This window comes from Stegostoma tigrinum, chromosome 25 (genome assembly GCF_030684315.1).
Source record: "Stegostoma tigrinum isolate sSteTig4 chromosome 25, sSteTig4.hap1, whole genome shotgun sequence".
Lineage (NCBI taxonomy): Eukaryota > Metazoa > Chordata > Chondrichthyes > Orectolobiformes > Stegostomatidae > Stegostoma > Stegostoma tigrinum.
In genome coordinates this window covers 497,608-523,371 of record NC_081378.1, presented here as the reverse complement: position 1 = coordinate 523,371, position 25,764 = coordinate 497,608, and the positions used below count along the sequence as shown (strand labels likewise).

General features: G+C 42.5%; 1 protein-coding gene across 2 annotated transcripts in view; it reads left to right on the top strand.

The window, feature by feature from the left end:
- LOC125463445 (semaphorin-3E-like) overlaps window positions 1-25,764 on the top strand; it is a 262,044-nt gene that overhangs the window by 222,427 nt on the left and 13,853 nt on the right. Inside the window, exons 10-15 of one of the 2 annotated variants that reach the window (XM_048554709.2) lie at window positions 570-714; window positions 8,885-9,116; window positions 11,606-11,697; window positions 11,816-11,857; window positions 16,032-16,198; window positions 23,307-23,374. In XM_048554709.2, the coding sequence (XP_048410666.1) occupies window positions 570-714; window positions 8,885-9,116; window positions 11,606-11,697; window positions 11,816-11,857; window positions 16,032-16,198; window positions 23,307-23,374 (746 nt within the window). Of the gene's footprint in view, window positions 1-569; window positions 715-8,884; window positions 9,117-11,605; window positions 11,698-11,815; window positions 11,858-16,031; window positions 16,199-23,303; window positions 23,375-25,764 lie in introns of both variants that reach the window. The other variant, XM_048554708.2, reaches the window with a different exon arrangement.

Sequence of the window (25,764 nt, the reverse complement as noted above, 5' to 3'; positions counted from 1 at the left end):
CTTCTATTCTGGCTTCCTTCACGTTAGCCAATATTTTCAGTGCCCTGGCTAAAGAAAATGGCAATGCAATGCCCCATGCTTCTGCCAATGCCACACAATTGTCAATTGTCACAAAATGGGCAAGAGTTTGTTTGAGTTGACCCTCCTTCCTAAATTCGTCTTCCTGTCTTATCCACTTATCTCTCTTGTTCTAGCTGCCAGCAAACACTGAAAACTGAGAATGGGAGGAACACTCTGCAGAAACCTGCCCTGTAGTACTAATGAGGTGATGGTAAAGTTATGTAGACTTCTAGGTAACTCAAAAACTAAATATGTTAGACAGAAAAATGGAGAAATCTTACATTTTTAAATGCATGTTATGAAAGATTTTAATTTGTGGGATCGATCTGTGTGCAAGTTGAAACCATGTTTCTTATGATTCAGGAGGACTGGATTGGCTGTGAGATGATTTAGGACCACACATCATGAAAAACATGACATAATGCAAGTTATCAGCTATGCACTGATATAGAAAGACTAACTGCTGTGTCCACATGAGCCTTTGACAATGCTGAATCTGTATTTCACAGCAATGTGTTCCAAGGGTTTGCTGTATGTGCCTATCACATGTCTGCTGTCCGTGAAGCATTCAATGGACCTTATGCACATAAAGAGGGACCTGAGTACCACTGGGCTGTGTATGAGGGTAAAGTGCCTTATCCAAGACCAGGCTGTGTAAGTGTGTTTCATATTAAAGTTAACATTTTACTGTGTATGAATAACAAATGAATTTAACAAATAAACATTTCATGCAAATGCCAACCCTCAGAGTTTAGCTTTCAGCTCTTTCCTAATGTGGTGTAATGATTGAACAATGTAATTTGGAGACCTCCATATAGTACGATGAACCAAGTTTGTGCCTTTGACTCACCGTAAATGATTCTCATTCTGAACTCTGGGGAGGCACCAAGCAGTGGCCAAAAATATTTGGTTAACTGTGGGCTTGATTCAGATACTCACAATAACTGATATTGATATGGCACTTCAAATTTGTTGAAACACCCAAAAACATCTTCCAGGAATGTTATAAGCCCGTATGACCCTGAGGGTGGACCAAATAAAACAGATGCGCAAGAGATTTACAAAAATTGACAAAGATGTTCCCAGGGCTGGATAATTTGAGTTATAAGGAGAAGCTGGATAGGCTGGCACTTCTTCCCCTGGAGCTTACGATCTTGAGGGTGAATAGCCAAGGTCCTTTCCCCAGAGTAGGAGATCCAAAATTGAGAGGGGAAGGATTTAAAAGGGACCTGAGGAGCAACTTTTTCATGTAGTGGGTGGCACATGTATGGAATGAGCTGCCAGAGGAGTTGGTGGAGGCTGGTACAATTTAAAAAGTTTTTGCACAGTCCATGGATAGGAAAGGTTTGAAAGATATGGGCCAACTACAGGCAAATGGGGCTAGTTCATTTTAGGTATCCTGGTTGGCATGGATTAGTTAGGCCAAAGGGTCTGTTTCCATGCTGTACGACTGTATGGCTCTAAGAGACCAGGATCAGATGAGTGCAGAGATCTCGGAGGATTTAGAAGCTGGAGAAATTGGAGAGATAGGAAGGAGCGAGGCCCTGGAGGGATTGGAGAAATAGGAAAGAGTGAGGTCTTGGAGAGGTTGGAGAGAAAGGAAGGAGTGAGGCCCGAGGGGGATTTGGGGACAAAGATGGAAATGTTAAAATCAAGGTGTTGCTTGGCCAGGAGTCAGTGTAAATTGGGTAAAGGGCTGACAGAGGTTCAGGACTTTCTCTGAGTGAGGATCTGTTCAGCAGGAAGGAAGGCAGAATTAAACATTTCAGCAGCAGATGAGCTAAGATGATGAGCTAAGGGCCTGGACCTCTCAGTCTCCATCTCAGGCAACCAGCTTGTAACTGATAATAAAATGTGAGGCTGGATGAACACAGCAGGCCAAGCAGCATCTCAGGAGCACAAAAGCTGACGTTTCGGGCCTAGACCCAGCTACCTAGAATACACCTCCTCCCACCCACCCTCCTGCAAAAATTCCATCCCCTATTCCCAATTCCTCCGCCTCCGCCGCATCTGCTCCCACGATAAGACATTCCACTCCCGCACATCCCAGATGTCCAAGTTCTTTAAGGACCGCAACTTCCCCCCCACGGTGATTGAGAACGCCCTTGACCGCGTCTCCCGCATTTCCCGCGACACATCCCTCACACCCCGCCCCCGCCACAACCGCCCCAAGAGGATCCCCCTCGTTCTCACACACCACCCTACCAACCTCCGGATACAACGCATTATCCTCCGACACTTCCGCCATTTACAATCCGACCCCACCACCCAAGACATTTTTCCATCCCCACCCCTGTCTGCTTTCCGGAGAGACCACTCTCTCCGTGACTCCCTTGTTCGCTCCACACGGCCCTCCAACCCCACCACACCCGGCACCTTCCCCTGCAACCGCAGGAAATGCTACACTTGTCCCCACACCTCCTCCCTCACCCCCATCCCAGGCCCCAAGATGACATTCCACATTAAGCAGAGGTTCACCTGCACATCTGCCAATGTGGTATACTGCATCCACTGTACCCGGTGCGGCTTTCTCTACATTGGGGAAACCAAGCGGAGGCTTGGGGACCGCTTTGCAGAACACCTCCGCTCAGTTCGCAACAAACAACTGCACCTCCCAGTCGCAAACCATTTCCACTCCCCCTCCCATTCTCTTGATGACATGTCCATCATGGGCCTCCTGCACTGCCACAATGATGCCACCCGAAGGTTGCAGGAACAGCAACTCATATTCCGCCTGGGAACCCTGCAGCCATATGGTATCAATGTGGACTTCACCAGTTTCAAAATCTCCCCTTCCCCCACTGCATCCCTAAACCAGCCCAGTTCATCCCCTCCCCCCACTGCACCACACAACCAGCCCAGCTCTTCCCCCCCACCCACTGCATCCCAAAACCAGTCCAACCTGTCTCTGCCTCCCTAACCGGTTCTTCCTCTCACCCATCCCTTCCTCCCACCCCAAGCCGCACCCCCAGCTACCTACTAACCTCATCCCACCTCCTTGACCTGTCCGTCTTCCCTGGACTGACCTATCCCCTCCCTACCTCCCCACCCACACCTTCTCCACCTATCTTCTTTACTCTCCATCTTCGGTCCGCCTCCCCCTCTCTCCCTATTTATTCCAGTTCCCTCCCCCCATCCCCCTCTCTGATGAAGGGTCTAGGCCCGAAACGTCAGCTTTTGTGCTCCTGAGATGCTGCTTGACCTGCTGTGTTCATCCAGCCTCACATTTTATTATCTTGGAATCTCCAGCATCTGCAGTTCCCATTATCTCTAAGGTGATGTCAACTGGTTTTGCAAAGGTGGTCTTGGTAAACAATCAGTTCAGAAGCTCACCCAAAGGTCAAATGCAACACCAAAGCTGTGAACAGATTAAATTTATCTCAGACTGTTGCCAGGTTGTGGATTCAATAGCTAGAGAACAGGGTTTCGCACAAAGCCCAGAAACAATGCCTCCAGTCTTCCCGATATTTAATTAAAGCAACACATAAACACTTGTGCGATAACTCCACAAGAGGTCGCTATCCTATCACCATGTCGCCCTTTATTTACACATGGAGGATCCTTGACATTGATCCAGCTCCCTCTGAGCCACTCTCAGAGTGAACAGAACCTCTGGCACTCCTGTTTGTATCTGTCAGCGAGAACTGGCTGATCAGACCAGGTTAACAGCCCCAACCAGGAAACTCATATTCTATGAGGTCCAAGATAATAAAATGTGAGGCTGGATGAACACAGCAGGCCAAGCAGCATCTCAGGAGCACAAAAGCTGACGTTTCGGGCCTAGACCCTTCTGATTCTATGAGGTCCACCTGGCTGACCTTGTCACAATCACTACAGGATGAATCAGGAGTCGGAGGATGAGTAGGCCATTCAGCCCCTCGAGCCTATACCACCATTCAATATGACCATGGCTGAACCTCAACTCTCCATTCACGCACACCTCTGATAATCAGTCATGGCATTTCCTAATAAGAAAAGTTTGTCTTCGCCATAAAATAGTCAAGGACTTTGCTTCTACTACATTTTCAGGAACAGAGCTGCAAAGACTCATGGCTCTCTGAGAGAACAGCAAAATACTGTATCACTATTTTAATATCACCCCAGGTTCTAGATGCTTCCACAAGAGGAAACATCCACTCATTGAAGATCCCTTAAGATTTTGTTTCAATCAAACCACCTCTTCCTCAAGTCCAGTGGATACAAGCCCAGTGTCTTTAGCCTTCCTTCACAGGATAAACCATCATTTCAGCTAAGCCTCTGAAATGAAGTGAGATGTGTCATGGAACAAAAAGTGTCAAAATTGGCAGTCTGTTAACCTATGAACAAAAGACATCCAATCATAATTCATAGCATTAGGATAGCCATTAAAGTTTTGAATAATGATGTTCTTGGGAAAAGAGGTCATTTCCCAGGATACACAGTAAATGTAATATTGTTATTTTCACCCAGGTAGTGTCACACTCTGTTGGAGAGAATTGAAAGATTATGTCAATAACAATCCACTATCCGTGCTCAATGCGTAGACTGTTCTATGAAATCACTGAATGATTCTGGAGGGAAATGTGTTGTTGCTTAATTGAGCATTTCTCTCACTTTTCCAATGAAAGTTTTCATTGTATTATTGACAAGAATTGTAAATCTGCAATGACTAAGAATTTGTATCATTTGTCCATAAATGAGACAAGTTGTTTGACTAAATCCTAAAAAGAAACAACCTAAACATTTAACAAAAAAGTTGCAGACAAAAAATCGTTACCGCTCTGGTAATAAAAAAAGTATCTCCTACTCCCAATGCTGTTAACTTACTCCTGAAACCAATATCCATTATACTTTAAAATCATCCCATCACCTGGTGTTCAAATACATCACACCTACAGTGCATTAAATGTGTAAAGGTAAAGTGGACAATAAATTGTGTTCATTTATGTGTCAATCCACTTTACTCTAAATTCTGCTTTCAACACTTTGGAGGAATGTCAAAGGTGAGGCAACTAAGTTCTGCTGCCAATGGTGGCGGTGAATTATAAATACCTCACAAGAAGCTGGACTGTTTAGTCTTCCTAAACAAATCTGAATACTGTTCCAAAAGGAAGTGTACAGTTTGCTTTCAGCACTAACCCAAGGAAATCAAAGTGAGCAGCTTAAACATTTGTGAGGACACAGAGAATCTCCTTTCCCATACTGTCACTAATTTTACTGGTTGCAGAGCCATCTTATTTATAAATCCAAGAAAGATTTTTGTGGAATTCTTTAACCACTAATGGGTTCCTTCAATAAGAAACAGTTCCAAGGACAAAATGAGTTCAAATGTACTGTTGTATGTTTGAATGGGTTAATTACCCAATGTTATTGGATTAACAGTAACTTTGTGTAATCCTCTTTAATCCTTTAATATTCAATAAATGGAAAGAGGTCATTCTCCTTCACTCTCCTGTTCTCTTGGTTCCTGCCTTATCTGCCCTTCAGACTTACCCAAATGACACATGCACCAAGTCCAGGTTTAGCCAGTTGCCAGTACATTGCATGGGATGATCAGTGTATCTGTCCATGTGATAGCCCTGACAATCACTCATCACATTTAAACAGTTCTAGCTGGAAGTGAGTTTTAGCATCATGTTGAAGCAATTGGATTACCAATCAGTGGGTAAGAGTCTTCATGCATCCAAATGAGAGCTAGCCAAAGCTGAAACTACCACATAGATTGTCAGAAAAATATTTGCTCTCACTGGGAGGTTTATGCCATTCTTCCAAAAACTGCTGAAGCAGGAATTGTCTTTCTACAGAAAGAGAACACATTAACCAGTTTGATTTTGGTTTCTATTGAGAAGTTGGAAAGCAATTTCTCCCTTAAAAATTAATATACCTTTGCGTGATCCAAATTGTTTGAATTCAATGTTCCAACAAAGATTCTGCAGTCTACGACCATCTTTTATCTACAGGTGACCATCAAACATTCAATAGACCCTTCCCTTGAAAGAAAATCACAATGATAGCAGACAGTTGCTTAGCTGTCAGATATTTTACTCAGGTTCCCGGGGAAATAGGAGACACTGCAAGATTATGTAAGTTAAATTAGATGTGAAAATTAGATAACACTGTCAAAAATAGTAATGAATAATTTTCTACCTTTTCAAAAGCCTTACACTTGATTGAGCTTTCAAATGTATAATCAAACAAATCCTTCATTGTCACACTTCCATTTGTCATCAGTACAAATGCTATTTCTGTTTATTAAATGTAATTGGCTGTTGAGGGTGACAATGATAGAGTATCAATGCGATGTGCCATAGAAATAGACAATAGGTGCAGGAGTAGGCCATTCGGCCCTTCGAGCCAGCACCACCATTCATTATGATCATGGCTGATCATCCACAATCAGTATCCTGTTCCTGCCTTATCCCCATAATCCCTGATTCCACTATCTTTAAGAGCTCTATCCATCTCTTTCTTGAAAGTATCTGTAGAATTGGCCTCCACTGCCTTCTGGGTCAGGGCATTCCATATATCCACCACTCTGTGGGTGAAGAAGCCATAGCTTTGATAGATGCTGCTTTAACTCCCCTATTTTCCCAGAAGTTTGATCTTGACTGCCCATTTGGGTAAGGGACCAGGTGGTGGCCAGCCTCCTGCCTGAGGTTGTGGGGAGAACTAAGATCAAATTATCACAAATGGCTATGTTCTCAAGTCGGTCTCATATTGCAAGAATCCTATGTTTGCAACTCAGTATCAGCCATTTCTTAATTGGAATCAAATTTGTTGAGATTTGTTACATTTAGTAGTCAGGAAGATAAGGTAAAAAATGAATCTTTTGGTCATTGATCTGAACAGGTCCTGACTAATGTATCCTCTGAAAACGTGCATAACATAACTGGAAGCTAGAATGTAACCTTCCAATAGTGACCTCAACCCGAATAAGACTGGTAAAAGGAAACCAGTACCAAACATGTACTGTTGAATGGCTTAAAGCTGTAAAAGTGCTCTGCCTGAAGCGTGTAATTACATGACAGAAGCATTACATTTTGTTTTCAGGGCAGAGAAAATGATGGTTCAATGATTTAATAAGCTGTTATTTCACTTCTGGGATCAGGTCCAAACAGCTGGGGTGAAAATCTTCCATTAGTTGGCTGTTTATATATATAAACAAAGTGTTTGGGCATGTGCAGTGAATTCTGGGCAGATGTAAAAATTTGTCAAGAAGCAAACAAGTATGATTCCCATCAAAAGTAATGATGATACTATAAACACCTATAGGATAGGGAATACCGATATTGGGAATGTCCTGTTAATCTGCACAGGCATTATTCCATATATGGGAATTTAGACAGAATGGTTAGTGTAACCGGCTCTGCCTTGTATCTGATCTATTCTATGTCTAAGCTGCAATATTGTCAATGGAATCAAGTGAAGTATAAGTGGGTACATTTGTGTGCATGATATGATAATGATACATAGTATACATCATGATAGGAAGTGAAATCATCTTGCTGTCTCTCACAATGCCACAGCAGGATGAAACCATAGTAAGATGTAACTGACTAAAGCTAGGCATGTCCCACTGTCAATCGTTTTTTTTTGGGGTACAATGAGAGCAACAATATTTCCAGATTGTACCTCCCTAATGAGGCACTGTCTCATCCAGTAACCTTTCTGTTCCAGCACGCACCATTCTGGCAGTTTCCCCTCTAGTAACATTGCATCAGTCATTATTCATTGTTACACTTTGTCCAGTTTTGATTTCATAAATCCTGATTTATGACAGCACCATCCAGGACACAGCAGCCTGCTGAACTGGCTCCACATTCACTCCCTCCACCACCAACACCCATTAGCTGTAGTGTGCACTATCTGCTGAGAGGTCCCCCTACATTTTAATACCACTCATTGTCCACATTCACCAATCCTGGTCTTGGTCAAATCCAAATGTTAAAACATCGTTTAGCTCAGGATGTTCCAAATGAACTTCCATCAGTGCCGTTAATTGTTTACCGAAGAGGTGAGGTAACTCAAGGTCAGTTTTTTCCATATTTTAATCCAGAGGATCTGTTTAGACAAATCCAGCTACTGTTCTGAGGAACAGTGGTACTGGGTTCAAACTTTAACTCTGCTCCTTTTCCACAGAGACTGCCAGACCTGCTGAATTTCTCTAGGAGTTTCTGTTTTTGTTTGTTTCAGATTTCCAGCATCTGCAGTTCTTTGTTTTAGTTATCCAACTGCCCATATGGTTTAGAAATGTTAATTCACCTGGCAGGGTGAATGAGATCTGGGACGTTATCCACTTGGTATCTTCCACAATGAACAATCAGGGAAGCAGTCCTGTAAAAATTCTGAACTCATCACAACAACATAGTGCGTTAGATTCTGAAAGAATGACATTGATCAATGGGTCCATTTTAAAAGGGACAAGACATCTATAACAATGACACTTTCTGGTATGACTTAACATCCAGCAACTCAAAGACATTGTTGTAGTTTGAAGCAGTTTGTTAAGCAGCTGCATTTTGTGTTATTTCAAGTAAATGTGAATCTTCATTGTAATTCACATTCGTTCTGATTTATGCTGAAGTAACAAAAATGTTTGTATTGCTTTGTCTTGCTGAGACTTTGTGTACAAAGCAATTGGAATTTTGAACTCATATTCCAAAATGGATTCAAAAACAGAAATTGCTGGAAAAGCTCACCATGTCTGGCAGAATCTGTGGAGGTAGATCAGAGTTAACATTTATGGTCTAGTGATCTTTCTTCAGAACTGATGGATTAAACCAAAATGAATTAATTCCTTCTAACTTGACACAACAATTGAAAACAGTTTTGCTCTCGGTTGCAGTGTGCCAGTCAGATTAATGCACCTCCTGGCAGTAAATATCGTTCGACAAAAGATTACCCAGATGATGTCCTTCGCTTTGTACACAGTCATCCCATTATGTACCAATCGGTCTATCCTGCACACAAGAGGCCGGTGCTGCTGAGGACGGATGGGAAGCACAACCTGAAGCAGTTAGTTGTTGACAGAGTCGATGCCGAAGATGGTGAATATGATGTCTTGTTCATCGGCACAGGTAAAACTGAGATTAACTGAAAATGCTTGGCAATTAGGATAAAAACTGTTGATGGAAGGTACATTTTAGAAAATGTTCCTCTTTTGGAACTTAGTCCAACTGCAGCCTCAATACCAATTCAACGAAAATCTTCCTGTGCCAATAAGTGGAATGGGGAAGCCATTCCCGCACGTGAAAGGATCATGAACCAGAAGGCATAGATTTAAAGTGATATGCAAATGAAACAAAGATGGCATGAGAAAAACCTTATTTTCACACAGCAAGTAGTCTGGAACACACTGCCTGGAAATGTGTTGGAAACAGGTTCAATTGAGGTATTCAAATAGACATTGGGTGGTTTCACAGATAGAGATGTTGTGCGGGGATATGGGGAAAAGGCAGGAGATTAGCACAAGATAATAGAACCGGCACAGGCATGATGGCTTGAATGGTCTCCTTCTGTGCTGTAACCATTCTGTGATTCTGTGAAGTCATAATTCAGATTCTATGGTAGGGATACAAATTCTGTATTTTGTACAAAGGGAAGGCAGGAGAATGTGGCTAAGTAATTTATCAGCAGTGATTGAATGTTGGAGTAGACTTAATGAGCCAAATGGTCCAATTCTGCGCTTATAACTCATGGTAATCACAAGTTTAGGTCAAGATAACAAAGTGTGAAGCTGGATTAACACAGCAGGCTAAGCAGCATCTCATGAGCATAAAAGCTGACGTTTCGGGTCTAGACCCTTTATCAGAGAGCGGGACGCAGAGAGGGTTCTGAAATAAATAGGGAGAGAGGGGGAGGTGGACCGAAGATGGACAGAGGAGAAAATAGGTGCAGAGGAGAGTATAGGTGGGGAGGTGAGGAGGGGATAGGTCAGTCTGGGGAGGACGGACAGGTCAAGGAGGCGGGATGAGGTTAGTAGGTGGGAAATGGAGGTGCGGCTTGATGTGGGAGGAGGGAATAGGTGAGAGGAAGAACAGGTTAGGGAGGCGGGGATGTGCTGAGCTGGTTTTGGGATGCAGTGGGGGAAGGGGAGATTTTGAAGCTGGTGAAATCCACTTTGATACCATTGCACTGCAGGGTTCCCAAGCGGAATATGAGTTACTGTTCCTGCAACCTTTGAGTGGCATCATCGTGGCACTGCAGGGGGCCCAGGATGGACATGTCGTCTAAGGAATGGGAGGGGGAGTTAACATGGTTCGCGACTGGAAGGTGCAGTTGGTTATTGCAAACCGAGCGGAGGTGTTCTGCAAAGTGGTCCCCAAGCCTCCGCTTGGTTTCCCCAATGTAGAGGAAGCCACAATGGGTACATTGGATACAGTATACCACATTGGCAGATGTGCAGGTGAACATCTGCTTGATGTGGAAAGTCATCTTGGGGCCTGGGAGTGAGGGCAAGTGTAGCACTTCCTGTGGTTGCAGGGGAAGGTGCCGGGCGTGGTGGGGTTGGAGGGGAGTGTGGAGCAGACAAGGGAGTTGCGGAGAGAGTGGTCTCTGTGGAAGGCAGACAAGGGTGGGGATGGAAAAATGGCTTGGGTGGTGGGGTTGGATTGTAGATGGCGGAGGTATTGGAGGATGATGTGTTGTATCCGGAGGTTGGTAGGGTGGTATGTGAGGACGAGAGGGATTCTCTTCGGGCGGTTATTGCAGGGGCAGGATATGAGTGATGTGTTGCGAGAAATATGGGAGACACGGTTGAGGGCGTTCTCGATCACTGTGGGGGGGGGGGGGATGTTGCGGTCCTTGAAAAACGCGGACATCTGGGATGTGCGGGAGTGGAATGCCTCATCCTGGGAGCAGATGCGGCGGAGTCGGAGGAATTGGGAATAGGGGATGGAATTTTTGCAGGAGGGTGGGTGGGAGGAGGTGTATTCTAGGTAGCTGTGGGAGTCAGTGGGCTTGAAATGGTCATCAGTTTCTAGCAGGTTGCCTGAGATGGAAAAAGAGAGGTCCAGGAAGGTGAGGGATGTGTTGGAGATGGTGCAGGTGAACTTGAGGTTGGGGTGGAAGGTCAAGTTAACTACTTTTCCCATTAAATCAGTTTGTAATTATAAAATAAAAGATTCAGGTCAATTGAAACAAAGTTTATTGTTTTTAATTTATTCCAAATTACAAGCTGTAGATCCCAGAAAAAATAAATACTGCTTCTAGTCTCAAAAATGCTTTAAAAAAATGAAGCTTTGGCAGTTTGCTGAGCATCTTCCAGCATCATTATTGACCTGTGATTAGGCCAGAATGAAGAGAGCACATGCTGTGCGCAAACATTGAAGCCCAATTAAAATATTACAAAGGGCCTCCCACAGAAGGTTAACCAATAGGATGCGACTCAGAGTGAGAACAACTAGATCAGGGGCAGGCATTGAGCAGAACATGACCCAGTGCCACGTTCAGCTCCTCTTAGGAGTCAAATTTCAAATTGGGTGAATACTCACAGTTAATCTTCCTGGAGAACATTGGAAATTAATTGCCTGCAAGCTATGTACAGAAGTCTTTTTCATTTGATCAGATGCAGGTATCGTGTTAAAAATTATTACAATTTACAATCAGGAAACTGAAGCAATGGAGGAAGTTGTGTTAGAGGAGCTACAAGTTTTTAAGGTGAGAATGTGCATGTTGTGATTTTTATCATCAAATTTATATTTGGGGATTTACATGTGCATGTACCACTAGAATATTATTGAGCAGTGAGTAACTCAAACACTTGTTTGAATTTCAGGTGCCAACACCAATTATCACCATGGATCTTTCTGTTAAACGGGTAAGAGATTTGCAAATCTAATGCAAGAAGATAAAAAAAGTTCCCTTAATGAACAATGATAGATTATTCAAAGAACTAAATCTCCACTTTATGGAACAATTAAAAGGACGTGCTTTTCCACAATGCACACACAGACCAATAGGAATAGTAATATGTTTATATATTGGTGTTTATGATGGAGGACCATAAGGACAATCATTACTGAGATCACACATAGACAAGAAGAGAGTATTTCACGTCACATCTCAGCACTATGCAAACAGCTAGCACAATAGATGTTGAGGTTGGTTAGCTCGCCGAACTGGTTTGTTGTTCTGCAGGCGCTTCATTACTGTGCTGGGTAGCGTCCTCAGTGCAGCCTCTGATGAAGTGTTGGTGTGCCTTCCCACCTGGTTTTTAAACTCTGGGGTCCGTTGTGATGGATTGCCTCACTTCCGGGTTTCCTCCTTAGTGGAATGTATGTGGGGTCGAGTTGATTCTACACACCCTGACACAGTCATCTGGAACACATCAGAATTCACCTCAAGCCTTCTATGACCACTGGGCATCAGAGTGGCTCACAAACCCACATCAACCTTACGATAAGTGCTCACGCGAACTAAAGACCCACCCCCGGCCATGGACAGGACCAATGTCATCTACAAGATCCCCTGCAGAGACTGTGAGAAACACTACATCGGACAAACAGGAAGGAAACTGATAACAAGAGAACATGAGAACCAACTGGCTACAAAAAGACACGACCAATATTCACTCATCTCAATCCACATGGACAAGGGGAACCACCACTTCAACTGGGACAACACCAAAATCCTGGGACAGACTAGGCAGAGACAAGCACAAGAATTCCTGGAAGCATGGCACTCCACGAAGCAGACTATTAATAAACACATTGAACTCGACCCCATAGACATTCCACTAAGGAGGAAACCCAGAAGTGAAGCAATCCATCGCAATGGACCCCAGAATTTAAAAACCAGGAGGGAAAACACACCGACGCTTCATCAGAGGCTGCACTGAGGATGTTACCAAGCACGGTAATGAAACGTTTGTGGAACAACAAACCAGCTCAGTGAGCCAACCAACCTCAGCACCCACAACCCGAGCTATGGACCTACTCCAAAGCCTTAAACCGCCATAGAGCAAAGAGCAGTACAGCCAGGAACAGGCCTTCAGGTCACTATGCCTGTGTTGAGCATGATGCCATTCTAAATTAACCCCAGCTGCCTCCACATGGTCTGTATCCCTCTATTCTCTGCCTGTCCATGTGTCTGTCTAAAACCCGCTTAAACTTTGCTATCATGTCTTCCTTTACTATCTCCCCAAACAGTGTGTTCCAGACACTTAGCAACCTCGGAAAAAAAACTTGTCTCAACCATGTCCTTTAAACATTCCCCCTCTCATTTTAAAGCTATGTCCCTGAGAATTTTACATTTCCACCCTGGGAAAGAGAATCTAACTATCCACCCAATCCATGCGTTTCATAATTTTATACACTTCTCTCAGATCGCCCCTCAGCTTCCAATGCTCTAGTGAAAACAATCCAAATCTGTCTGATCTCTCTTTATCGTTAATACACTCTAAACCAGGCAACATCCTGGTAAACCTCTTTTGCACACTCTCCAAAGTCTCCATATCCTTTCTATAGTGTGGCAACAATGCTCCAAGTGTGGCCTCACTGAGCTTTTATACTTGATGCTCTGACCGATGAAGGCAAGCATGCTATACAAATTCTTTGCCATCTTATCGACTTGTGCCATCACTTTCAGGGAGCTATGGACTTACACCCCTAGATCCTTCTGTTTCTCAAAACACCTAAGGCTCCTGCCATGTATTGTGTACTTTTCACATGCATTTGACCTTCCAAAATGCACCTCTTCAAATGTGTTCAGATTGAACTCCATCCACTATTTTTCTGCCCATCTTTCCAACTGATCTATATCCTGTTGTATCCTTTGACAATCTTCCTCACAATCCACAGTTCCATCATTTTTCGTATGATCTGCAAACTTACTAATCAGACCACTGACATTTTCATCCAAATAAAGTATATGTGTATATGTGTTAAAAACAACAGTGGTCTCAGCGCTGATCCTTTCTGACACCACTGGTCACAGGCCTCCTGTTAGAAAAACACCCCTCTGTCTTCTATAACGAAGTCAATTTTGTATACAACTTGCTAACTCATCATGGATTATATGTAACTTAACATACAGGACCAAATTATCATGAGGGACCTTGTCAAATGCTTTAGTAAAGTCCATATAGATAATATCCGCTGCCTTATCTTCATCAAACATTTCCTCACAAAACTCAAACAAGTTTGTAAGACAAGACCTTCCCTACACAAAGCAGTGCTGATAATTCTTAATAAGTCCATTCTTCTCTAAGTTTGAATAAATCTCACTGCCAATAATTTCCCTACCATTGATGTAATTCTCGCTGGCCTATATCTTCCTGGATTATCTCTGTTGTCCTTCTTAAACAATGAAACAACATTATCCATTTTCCAGTCTTCTCGGACTTCACCTATGGCTAAATAAAATGTAAAGATCTCTCTCAAGGCCCCAGCAATCTCTTCCCTTTTCTCCTTTAGTATCCTGTGTTAGATCCCATCAGGTCCTGGGGACATATCTAGCTTAATGCTTCTCAAGACACCCAATACCTTTTCCTTCTTAATGTCATAGAGTCATAGAGTAATTCAGCACAGAAACAGGCCCCTCGACCCAAACTGGTCCATGCTGACCGTGATGCCCACACAGCTAATTTCAATTGCTGCAATTGGTCAGTATTGCTCTAAACCCTTCCCATCCATGTACCTATCCAAATGTTTTTTTAAATGTTTCTATTGTACCTGCCTCAACCACTCTCTCTGACAGCTCTCTGTGGGAAGTAGTTACCCTTCAGGTCCTTCTTAAATCTTTTTCCTCTCACCTTAAACTTTTACCCTCTAGTTTTCAATTCCCCATCCCGGGGAAAAAGAGTATATGCATTCATTCGATCTATGCCCCATATGATTTTAAATACCTCAGTAAGGTCACCACTCATTCTCCTACGTCCCAAGGAATAAAGTCCTATCCTGGCCAACTTCTCCCCCTAACTCAGGCCTAATAGTCCTGGCAACATCCTCGTAAATCTTCTTTGCACACTTTCCAGTTTAACTAAGTCAGTCCTATAACAAGGTGACCAAAACTCTCACAATACTCCAAATGTGGCCTCACCAATGGCTCATACAACTGTAACATAACATTCTAGAACGTGAACATATCCCTCCCTAATCTTACCATCATCCATGTTCCTCTCCTTCGTGAATTCCAATGTGAAGTACTCATTAAGGGCTTCATCCACTTCATCTGGATCCATACATTAATCCCACCTTTGACCTAGTGTGAATCTACCTTTTTCCCCTTGTTACCCTTTTGCTCCTGTTTTATGCATACAATGCCCTGGGATTTGCTTTAATCCTACTTGCCAAGGACATTTCATGGACCCTTCTAACCCTCCTCATTTCTTTCCTGCTTTTCTTATAATCCTTAAAGGCCTTGATTAATTTCAGTTTGCTAAATATTACATCTGCTTTGTTACTCTTTTTGACTGAAATTGCGACTAACACATCATGGCCTTGAATGAGGCTAATTTCAATCAGGGGGTGTACTTGCGCCTGCAATTTCAAGTTTGCTTTTGGAAGAAGCAAAATTCTGCTCTCATTTTGTTGGATCAGGTGATGGTGGAAATTCACAGTATCTGTGACAGAAATTTACATTCACGTTTCTGCCGGTGTATCTCAGTAGAATGTTAAAGTGACATACGATAGGTTCTATCAAAGCATTTTGAGATACTGATGCAGTTGTTACATTTTCTGTTTCAGGGTTCCAGAATTTGCAAATTGTTTTTGGTTTGCTTTTGATTCAATTTTTCTGCATTGGCTATGAACAGCACAATTTATGATTCTATGATTTTTTAAAATTCTATTGGTCTGTGCCTGTACAAACTACAAATTGATTGAATGCCTGCAGTATCCAGAGACAACACTGTCCATGTGTCTGTATGGGTCATAGATGAGATTATCTCTAGCCTTCATTAACAATTTCTAATATTAATTATGTTGTAACATTAAGTGTTCAAAAGAACTCATGACTGTGGTTCTGAATAACTCCTCTTTTATTTAATGCAGCAAAATTTATACATTGGTTCAAAATCAGGTATTGCTCAGTTGAGGATTCATCAGTGTGATATGTATGGTTCAGCCTGCACTGATTGCTGCCTGGCTAGAGACCCCTACTGTTTCTGGGATGGTGTGTCCTGTACCAGGTATTATCTACCTGGGACACCTGCTAAAAGGTAACTACATTCTACAACTGCTGTGGGAACTTGAACTCAGAGCGATGACATTAATTTTTAACTTTAGAACTGAGCATATTTGAAGCAAATTCTGACCTCAGGAAAAGGTATCTTACAACTCTATTTTGATTATCTGGGCAAGTTTGCATCATGTCAGGTGTGATGAATATTTTTAATATCAGCACTCTTATTAAATTCATTTGGGCATGTCACTGGTTGGGCCAATGTTGATTGCCTGTGAGAAGCTGGTGGTGAGCTGTGATCTTGAAATGCTGCAGACTATTTACCCTTAGGGAGGGACTAACAAGGATTTTGACTCAATGACATTGAAGGAACTGTGAAACATTTCCGAGTCAAGACGGCGAGTAACTTAGAGGGGAACTTGCAGTTGGAGGTATGGAAGTTCCCATGTATCTATTGTCCTTTTCCTTCTAGATGGTAGTGGTGTGGGTTTGGAAGATGCTTGAGGTTTGATGAGATATGAAAGTCCATCTTGTAGATGGTGGATCGGCCTTGGGAATCAGGAGTTGATTACATGCGGTAGGATTCCCAGCCTCTGATCTGCTTTCGGAGTTCTAGAACGTAGAACAATACAGCGCAGAACAGGCCCTTCGGCCCTCGATGTTGCGCCGACCTGTGAACTAATCTAAGCCCATCCCCCTGCACTATCCATCATTATCCATATGTTTATCCAAGGACTGTTTAAATGCCCCTAATGTGGTTGAGTTAACTACATTGGCAGGCAGGGCATTCCACCCCCTTACCACTCTCTGAGTAAAGAACCTGCATTTGATATCTGTCCTAACCCAAACCCTATCGCACATCTATAGTACTTATATGGTGAGTCTAGCTCAGTTTCTGCTTACTGGTAACCCCCAATGTGTTGATATTGAGGATTTTAATGATTATAATGCCATTGAATATCAAGCAGCAGTAGTTAGGCATTTTCTTATTGAAGATAATCATTGCCTAGTATTTCTGTGGCGCCATTTCCCACTGACTCCAGTGTTGCGAGGGCTCCTCAAAACCACAGTTTACTTTAAGTGAGTCTTATCTCAGGTGTGGGTTGTAGGGTACTGGGGGTATGGTATTGGGCAGAGGGCAGTGAGTACTTGGATAGTGTGGGGTGGTGCCCGTGTGAGGGTAAGGACTGATTACTGTGGGGGAGGGAGAGGGGAGGATGGACTTCAATCACTCTTCTGTCACCATGAGGATTCGCGATCTTGGCTGGAAACCATTCATACAAAGTGTATTCCAATCAGATTTTCATTCTATCATGTTATATGTGATCTATAGTATAGAATCATTCATCATTCTGGAGTGAATGCTACCCTGCTTCTTTATGGTGGTGTTTTTGTTGCTGTCTGAGATCATGTTCACTTTAAAGTTAAAATGGGATCAGAAAGGAAATATTTTAAAAGGTGTTGTTGCAGGGAATGAATGAGCCAAGTACCAGAGTATCTGAAATTGCAAACTTCAGATCTTGCTGTGATCAATTTCAACAGTCATTCTGAGTGTGCTGTCAGTGTTTCCAGTCAACCTGAGAAAGGTAAGTGGTCATTCTGTGCAGTGTCTGTACATGGGCAGTATACATGGTCACTTTCAGTGTGTAGGCTCACTCTTCATGCATGATCATTTTGTGTGCAGTCATTCTGTGCCCAGTCATTGTGTGCTGTCCTTTCTCACAGTCACCCTGTGTGATCACTGCAAAGGGCTCAGTGTTCCTCTGCATATGCTGCTGTCCCTCTGCACTAAGTGCGTTTGTATTTTCCTTGTTGATCAGCAAACTGGGCATTTTTTTGTTGATGGTATGGAAGGTCAAGATCTCAGACATGCTCAGGTATAAATTGTCAGTGCGTTCCAAAAGGACATTTTGGCTTCAATTTTTGATACTGGTTGTAGGGTTCCCAAATGGAGAGATGGGATGGAAGATTTTCAATAACTAAACAAACCACCCACCACCCTCACCACCCTATACACCTTGTCCATGACAAATAAACAGGCACACTTTCTATTAATATAGGGAAAAACAACAAAACCAATTTTACGAGGAAAGGCTGAGGGACTTGAGGCTGTTTTCATTAGAGAGAAGAAGGTTGAGAGGTGACTCAATTGAAACATATAAAATAATCAGAGGGTTAGATAGGGTGGATAGGGAGAGCCTTTTTCCTAGGATGGTGATGGCGAGCACAAGGGGGGCATAGATTTAAATTGAGGGGTGAAAGAAATAGGACGGATGTCAGAGGTAGTTTCTTTATTCAGAGAGTAGTAAGGGTATGGAACGCTTTGCCTGCAACGGTAGTAGATTTGCCAACTTTAGGTACATTTAAGTCATCATTGGATAAGTATATGGACGTACATGGAATAATGTAGGTTAGATGTGCTTGAGATCGGTATGACAGGTCGGCACAACATCGAGGGCCGAAGGGCCTGTACTGTGCTGTAATGTCCTCTGTTCTAATTCTTAAAATAAGTGAGTGTATACAAAATATAGTTTCTAGCAATACCCTGTTTGACCAAAGTGAATTTATGATTAATTAGAGGAAAATGTACAGTCTACAAAGGCTAACAAATATTTAGTAATCTTCAAATATATTTAAGAAGCACTTTGGAGCAGGTATAGTTCATATACCCTGCAACGTTAAATGTTCTCGAATTTGTGTCAGGCAGCAGCAGCAGTAGCTGACCTGCAGGTGGCGGTGTCAGTCCTTCCTCACAGTCTCCGGGTCACCGTTCTCAGATCAACCCTCAGCACAGCTCAACAGCGAGCAAGACTCACTGCGGCCATCCTCTTTCCTGGGTGGGTCAATTAGTACCTGTTGCACACTGATTGCCTGCACAATGACCTGTACATAGTGAGGCCAATGACAGAGATCACGCAGAGTGACCAGGCGCACAGAATGGCCAGGAATGCAGTGACCACACAAAGTGACCATGTATACTGTGGCTTTGAACAGACTGACCATGCATTCACAGACCACATCTGTGACCACGCACAGAGTGACCGCTTATGCTGTGTCCACACACTCATTGACTGTGCACATATAGACCATACAGAGTGACCAGGCAGTGTGACAGACAAACACTATCTGGAAGTCTACCAAGAAAGTGCTCTGCTCTTTAAAAGGATGCAGCTTGTCATGTGTTAGCACCGAGGTCCAAGTGATACTGGAATGATAGACAGTGTTATCAGACCTTGATGTTGGGCCTACTCTTTTGAGTTCCAAAACTATTTTCCAACCCAAGTCCATGTGACATAATTAGGCACTCCAAAGCATTTGAGACCCTTATTCCCCTAAACAGCATTCACCATCCCAGATTCAAATTGCTCTTTCAATATGAACTTTCTGGATTATGCTAAACTGATGAAAATAAGCAGTGTGTGAATTTATGAAGATTGGATGCATTATCTCTGATTTTTTTAAGAATCGCTTAAATTCAGGGATGGCACCATCAGAGTGGAAGTTGCAAATATTATATTGCTTTTCAAGAAGAGAAGGAGAAAGAAAACTGGGTACTATCATTAACAAAATTTATCTGACTCGGATGAAAGAAGAGAAGGTACTGTGGCCATGTTTGGGGATGTGATAAAAATAGGTTGGAAGGCAAGAGTTAAGGATGACAAAAAGAAGCATTTGTGCAGGTTAAGTAAGTGGGTAAAAATGTGGCAAATGGAATAGAGTTAGGAAAATGAGTTCATGCAATTTGGCAGAAGAATACAGGAGCTGAAAACAATTAAGTAGGGAAAGGCTGCAGAAAGCCACGGAACAAGAGGGAAATGAAAAACCCTGTATGTGAATTATATTTACATTTGGAAGAAAATGAGCTTATTAGTGATAAGCAGCATGGTTTTGTGCAATGAAGTTCATGTCTTACCAACTTGATAGAGTTCTTTGAGGAAGTGACAAAGTTGATAGATGAGGGAAGGGCTGTAGATGTCATATACATGGACTTCAGTAAGGTGTTTGATAAGGTTCCCATGGTAGGCTGATGGAGAAAGTGAAGTTGCATGGGGTCCAGGGTGTGCTCGCTAAATGGATAGAGAACTGGCTGGACAACAGGAGACAGAGAGCTGTAGTGGAAGGGAGTTTCTCAAAATGGAGAACTGTGACCAGTGGTGTTCCACAGGGATCTGTGCTGGGACCACTGTTGTTTGTGATATACATAAATGATCTGGAGGAAGGTACAGATGGTCTGATCAGCAAGTTTGCAGATGACACTAAGATTGGTGGAGTAGCAGATAGTGAAGGGACTGTCAGAGATTGTAGCAGAATATAGATAGTTTTGAAGAGTTGGATGGAGAAATAGGAGATGGAGTTCAATCCAGGCAAATGCGAGGTGATGCATTTTGGAAGATCGAATTCAAGAACGAGCTATACGGTAAATCGAAAAGACCTGGGGAAAATTGATGCACAGAGAGATCTGGGTGTTCAGGCCCATTGTCCCTTGAAAGTGGCAACGCAGGCGGATAGAGTGGTCAAGAAGGCATATGGCATGCTTTCCTTCATTGGGCAGGGTATTGAATACAAGGGTTGGCAGGTCATGTTGCAGTTGTATGGGACTTTGGTTCGATCACTTTTGGAATACAGCGTACAGTTCTGGTCACCACATTACCAAAAGGATGTGGATGCTTTGGAGAGGATGCAGAGGAGGTTCACAGGATGTTGTCTGGTCTGGAGGGCGCTAGCTGTGAAGAAAGGTTGAGTAGATTAGGATTACTTTCATTAGAAAGACGGAGATTGAGGGGGGAACCTGATTGAGGTCTTCAAAATCATGAGGGGTATAGACAAGGTGGACAGCAAGAAGCTTTTTCCCCAGAGTGTGGACTCAATTACTAGGGGTCATGAGTTCAAAGTGAGAGGAGGAAAGTTTAGGGGAGATATGCGTGGAAAGTTCTTTACACAGAGGGTGGTGGGTGCCTGGAACGCGTTGCCAGCGGAGGTGGTAGACGCAGACACATTAGCGTCTTTTAAGATATATCTGGACAGGTACATGGATGGGCAGGGAGCAAAGGGATACAGACGGTTAGAAAACAGATGACAGGCTTAGACAGAGGATCACCATCGGCACAGGCTTGGAGAGCCGAAGGGCCTGTTCCTGTGCTGTAATTTTCTTTGTTATTTGTTCTTTGTTCTTTAAGAACAGTCAGGTGGGACTAGTTTAGTTTGGGAGCATAGTCAGCTTGGACTAGTTAGACTGAAGGCTCAGTTTCCATGCTATATGACTCTATGACTGTACAAGTTAGAAGGTTCTCAGTTGAAGTGTTCCATATAATTTTTGACATCAAGTCAAAGGAAGACTAATGAAATGATGAAAGAAGATTTGGTGTGAATTTATTAAACAGTTATCAGGGAAACTTACTGCAGTTACAAGGTCACACCTGCGAGATTTGAGTCTTCCCTGGAAGAAAGATTACCAAGTGACTAAAAGGCAGCTTCAGGATTCTGGAGGCTGGTGATGAGGTTGAAATAACTCTGCAGAGACTGGTATCCTGTCACTCAGTCATTCTTTATTTACATGTGGAGTGTCCTTGACACTGATCCCGCTTCGTCAGAGCCAGCTCTCAGGGTGAACAGAAGCCCTGAAACTCCTGTTTATATCTGTCAGCCAGGGCTCCCTGATTGGAGCAGATTAACAGCCCCAATAAGGAAACTCATATTCTATGAGGTCCAAATTGTATCAGTGATAATGGGAACTGCAGATGCTGGAGAATCCAAGATAATAAAATGTGAGGCTGGATGAACACAGCAGGCCCAGCAGCATCTCAGGAGCACAAAAGCTGACGTTTTGGGCCTAGACCCTTCATCAGAGCTCTCTGGCATTTCTCTCTCACATTTTATTATCTTCTATGAGGTCCCGCTGGCTGATCTCATTGCAGCCATTACAGGTAAATAGAGATAGGTTGCTGTCAACGATATTAATGAAGATACAGAGATTTAAAATAATCTCAGGGAAGATTCAGACAGAAGCTTGAAAGTAAATCCTTACACAGAGTGTCTGCACAATGTGTAATCATTTGCCAGGAACCAGCCCTATTGAAGTACAGGCCTGATAACAATATAAAAATGAGTTTCTTAATTTCATGAAGAAAAATATTAACGACAGTAGGGAATGAACAGCAAAGAAGACTGGCATTAGATATCCATGGGCTGAAAATTTATGGATCATGTGATTAAGCTATAAGCCTCATCCAAGGAAAAGAGAGGAATGTGCACAAACTTAACACTTCCCTCATTACTGAGGTTAATATTACACACAAGGTGCATTGATCCTTTCTGTGTGTCTAGGAGATAGCTGTTCAGTTGAAGAAGCCACTGAAATATTGATAGACAGAACATTAACATGAACTGCGTGTTTACATTCCACCATCCACAATTTAACTGATTATTTTCATATCCCACATGGGTAATGTTAAACAAATTGAAATGGTCTGTATTACTTGATGTTTTGTGATGATGCAGTAGGAATAAAATTGGCCTACACGTGAAACAGACTCATAGAAAATCATCAGCTGATTTTTCATCATCTTAACTCTTCCCGTTCATTCAAAAAATATGATAACATGTTAAATTGGAAACTGATAAAAATGACATGGAGAGTATGAAACAAACCTGCAAATACAGCTTGTTTAATCATGCTGAGAGTTCCAGAGGCAGGACAGAAATGGGGAGAAGAGAGTCATCATGTGATACAAGCCCAAGTCAGATTGATGGTATTTAAACAATTTATTTGCCAATTTTTTTTAAGGTCTTGTGACATTATCAGGTTTGAACCATTGTCATATTGAATTCCATCACTTTGGATTTGTTCTTTTCCCAATTCAGACTTAGAATGTATGTGTTTAGTTTTGTGCAGCCAATTGATAAACTTGTTGGAAATGTAAAGCCTTTATTGTTCACGTGATCTGAAATAAAAGCAAATTGTTGAATTAATGTCATAACACCTCTCCTCTACCAATTAAGAGAGCATGTGAAAGCACAAAAACATTGGAACAGAGTTAAGAAACATCTTTTTGAGAAAGCCTAATGAAGATAATGTCCATGTAAATATTATAAGAGGATTGTTCATTCTTGAATTTTAATTTAACCTATCTAACCCTCTCTAGCAGGCGTTACCGTAGGCAAGATATTCGACATGGTGATGCCATCCAGCAGTGCCTAGACCAGGAGCAGAATGGTATGTAACTATCAATGACACTGAAAGTACACAGTGGGAGGGCATAATGGGCAAACTCCCCCCTTAACAGTGAACCCCCGAGTAGAAATTACTGAGGGGGCTACTCTTCCAATCAGAGCCACAAATGAGCTGATTCCAAGCGAATACAGGAAAGAAACAGCCTGTGATTGGAGGAGCAATATGTAGATGAGAAAGTAAGTGCTGACATGAGAGGGTCACCTAGAAATCCCAGACCAGGCGCTGGAGCTGGGGAGATGGAGCATGAAGAGGGAGCCAGGGCTGAGAGTGGGGGACAGAAGCAAAGTTAAGGACCAAAGGCCTTGGTTGAGACAGAAACAGAAATTGCTGGAAAAACACAGCAGGTCTGGCAGCATGTGGGGAGAGAAAGCAGATTTAACATTTCCCCTCTTTTGAAATCAGGCAGTGCTATGAACTTGGGTCCAAACTAGGACTGGGAGCCCAGAGCTGGCACTAGTAGAGATTTGTCACATTTTTCCAATACCTGCTTAGAAATAATGGCGTAGGCCCGTTAGGAACATACAACTTATTCCATTCCTCCATGCTGATCTGATGATCCACATTCCCAACTACTTCCCACTAACCTTTCACCCCCTTAATTATCATGAGTCTATCCCCCTCTGGCTTAAATATTCAAACATCCTGCTTCTACTGCCTTTTGAAGAAGTGAATTCCAAAAGCTCAAAACCCCTAAGGGATAAAAGAAAAGAATTCTCCATGTCTCAGTTGTAAATGGATAAGCCAACATTTTAAAACAGTGTTGAATTTCCCACAAGAAGAAACATCCCTCTTTACTTCACCCTATTAAGAACTCTCAAGATCTATACATTTTGATCAAATCAACTTCTTTTTTAAGTGCCATCAGATACAAGTTATCCCGACCAACATCTCCTCATAAAATAACCTTAAATAATTCCTTGTATCATGCAACCGATATTGTACATTGTGCTGCAGATGTAGTTTTACCGATACCCTGCATAACTGAAGGATAACGTCCAGAGCTTTGTGTTCAGTTGCTTAAATGTGGCCATTCCTTTTACTTATGTGTTACTTTGTAAAATCCTTGTGCCCTCTCGATAACTTACTTTTCCACCTCCCTTTGTGTCATCGGAAAATTAAGCAACCATACCTTCATAGACCCAGGTAATGCTCTTCTGCAGGCCTGAACTCGGAACCTGCCATGAAAGATTGTGTAATTTAAATTCAATAAATATCTAGAATTAAGAGTCTACTGATGACTTTGAAATCACTGTTGATCGTTAGGTTCCATTTTTCAATCTAATGGAACCTTCTTTGAATTGAGAAACGTTTGGAAAATGACACATGCCAATGTTCTCATGATCCACAGCTTGTAGACTTTAGGATGAAGTGCACTTGGACCAGGTTAACAACTGTTTCTGAGATGATACGTAGTACCATAGTACAGCCGGAAGCAAAATATCTGTTAGTTCATTTTTATTTTTCACTATTAATTCCCCAGGCACACTTATCATGGAACTAGCACTCACTTGGTTGATTCTTCTTTTTGTAATATCTATTGAAACTCTTCCTGTTTTTATATTTCTATCTAGCATTGTCTCAAATTCTGTTTATCCTGTACTTCTTTAGTCATTCCTTGGTATATTTTAATTCTGTCCAATCTTCTGACCTGCCCACCCATTGTTATGCATTTAAATTATGTTTGATGATCTCTGAGACTGAACTATTTATTCCTACTTTTTATATGTTTTCAATTACCCAATTCACAGTCCACTCTAACATATTACCCCCAATTTGATGCTTTCTAAATTTATTCTCTTAGAAATAGAACATAGAACATAGAATAAAGCAGCACAGAACAGGCCCTTTGGCCCTCGATGTTGCGTCGATCTGTGAACTAATCTAAGCCCCTCCCCCTACACTATCCAATCATTATCCATATGCTTATGCAAGGACTGTTTAAATGCTCCTAATGTGGCTGAGTTAACTACATTGGCAGGCAGGGCGTTCCACGCCCTTACCACTCTCTGACTAAAGAACCTACCTCTGACATCTGTCTTAAATCTATCACCCCTCAATTTGTAGCTATGCCCCCTTGTACAAGCTGAGGTCATCATCCTCGGAAAAAGACTCTCACTAGCGAGTTTTGAGAAGATTTGCAGCTCAGGTTGAGGTTCTGGATGTGAGTTTGCGCGCTGAGCTGGAAGGTTAGTTTTCAGACGTTTCGTCACCGTTCTAGGTAACATCATCAGTGAGCCTTCGACGAAGCGCTGGTGTTATGTCCCGCTTTCTATTTATCTGGTTAGGTTTCCTTGGGTTGGTGATGTCATTTCCTGTTCTTTTTCTCAGGGGATGGTAGATTGGCTCCAAGTCAATGTGTTTGTTGATGGAAT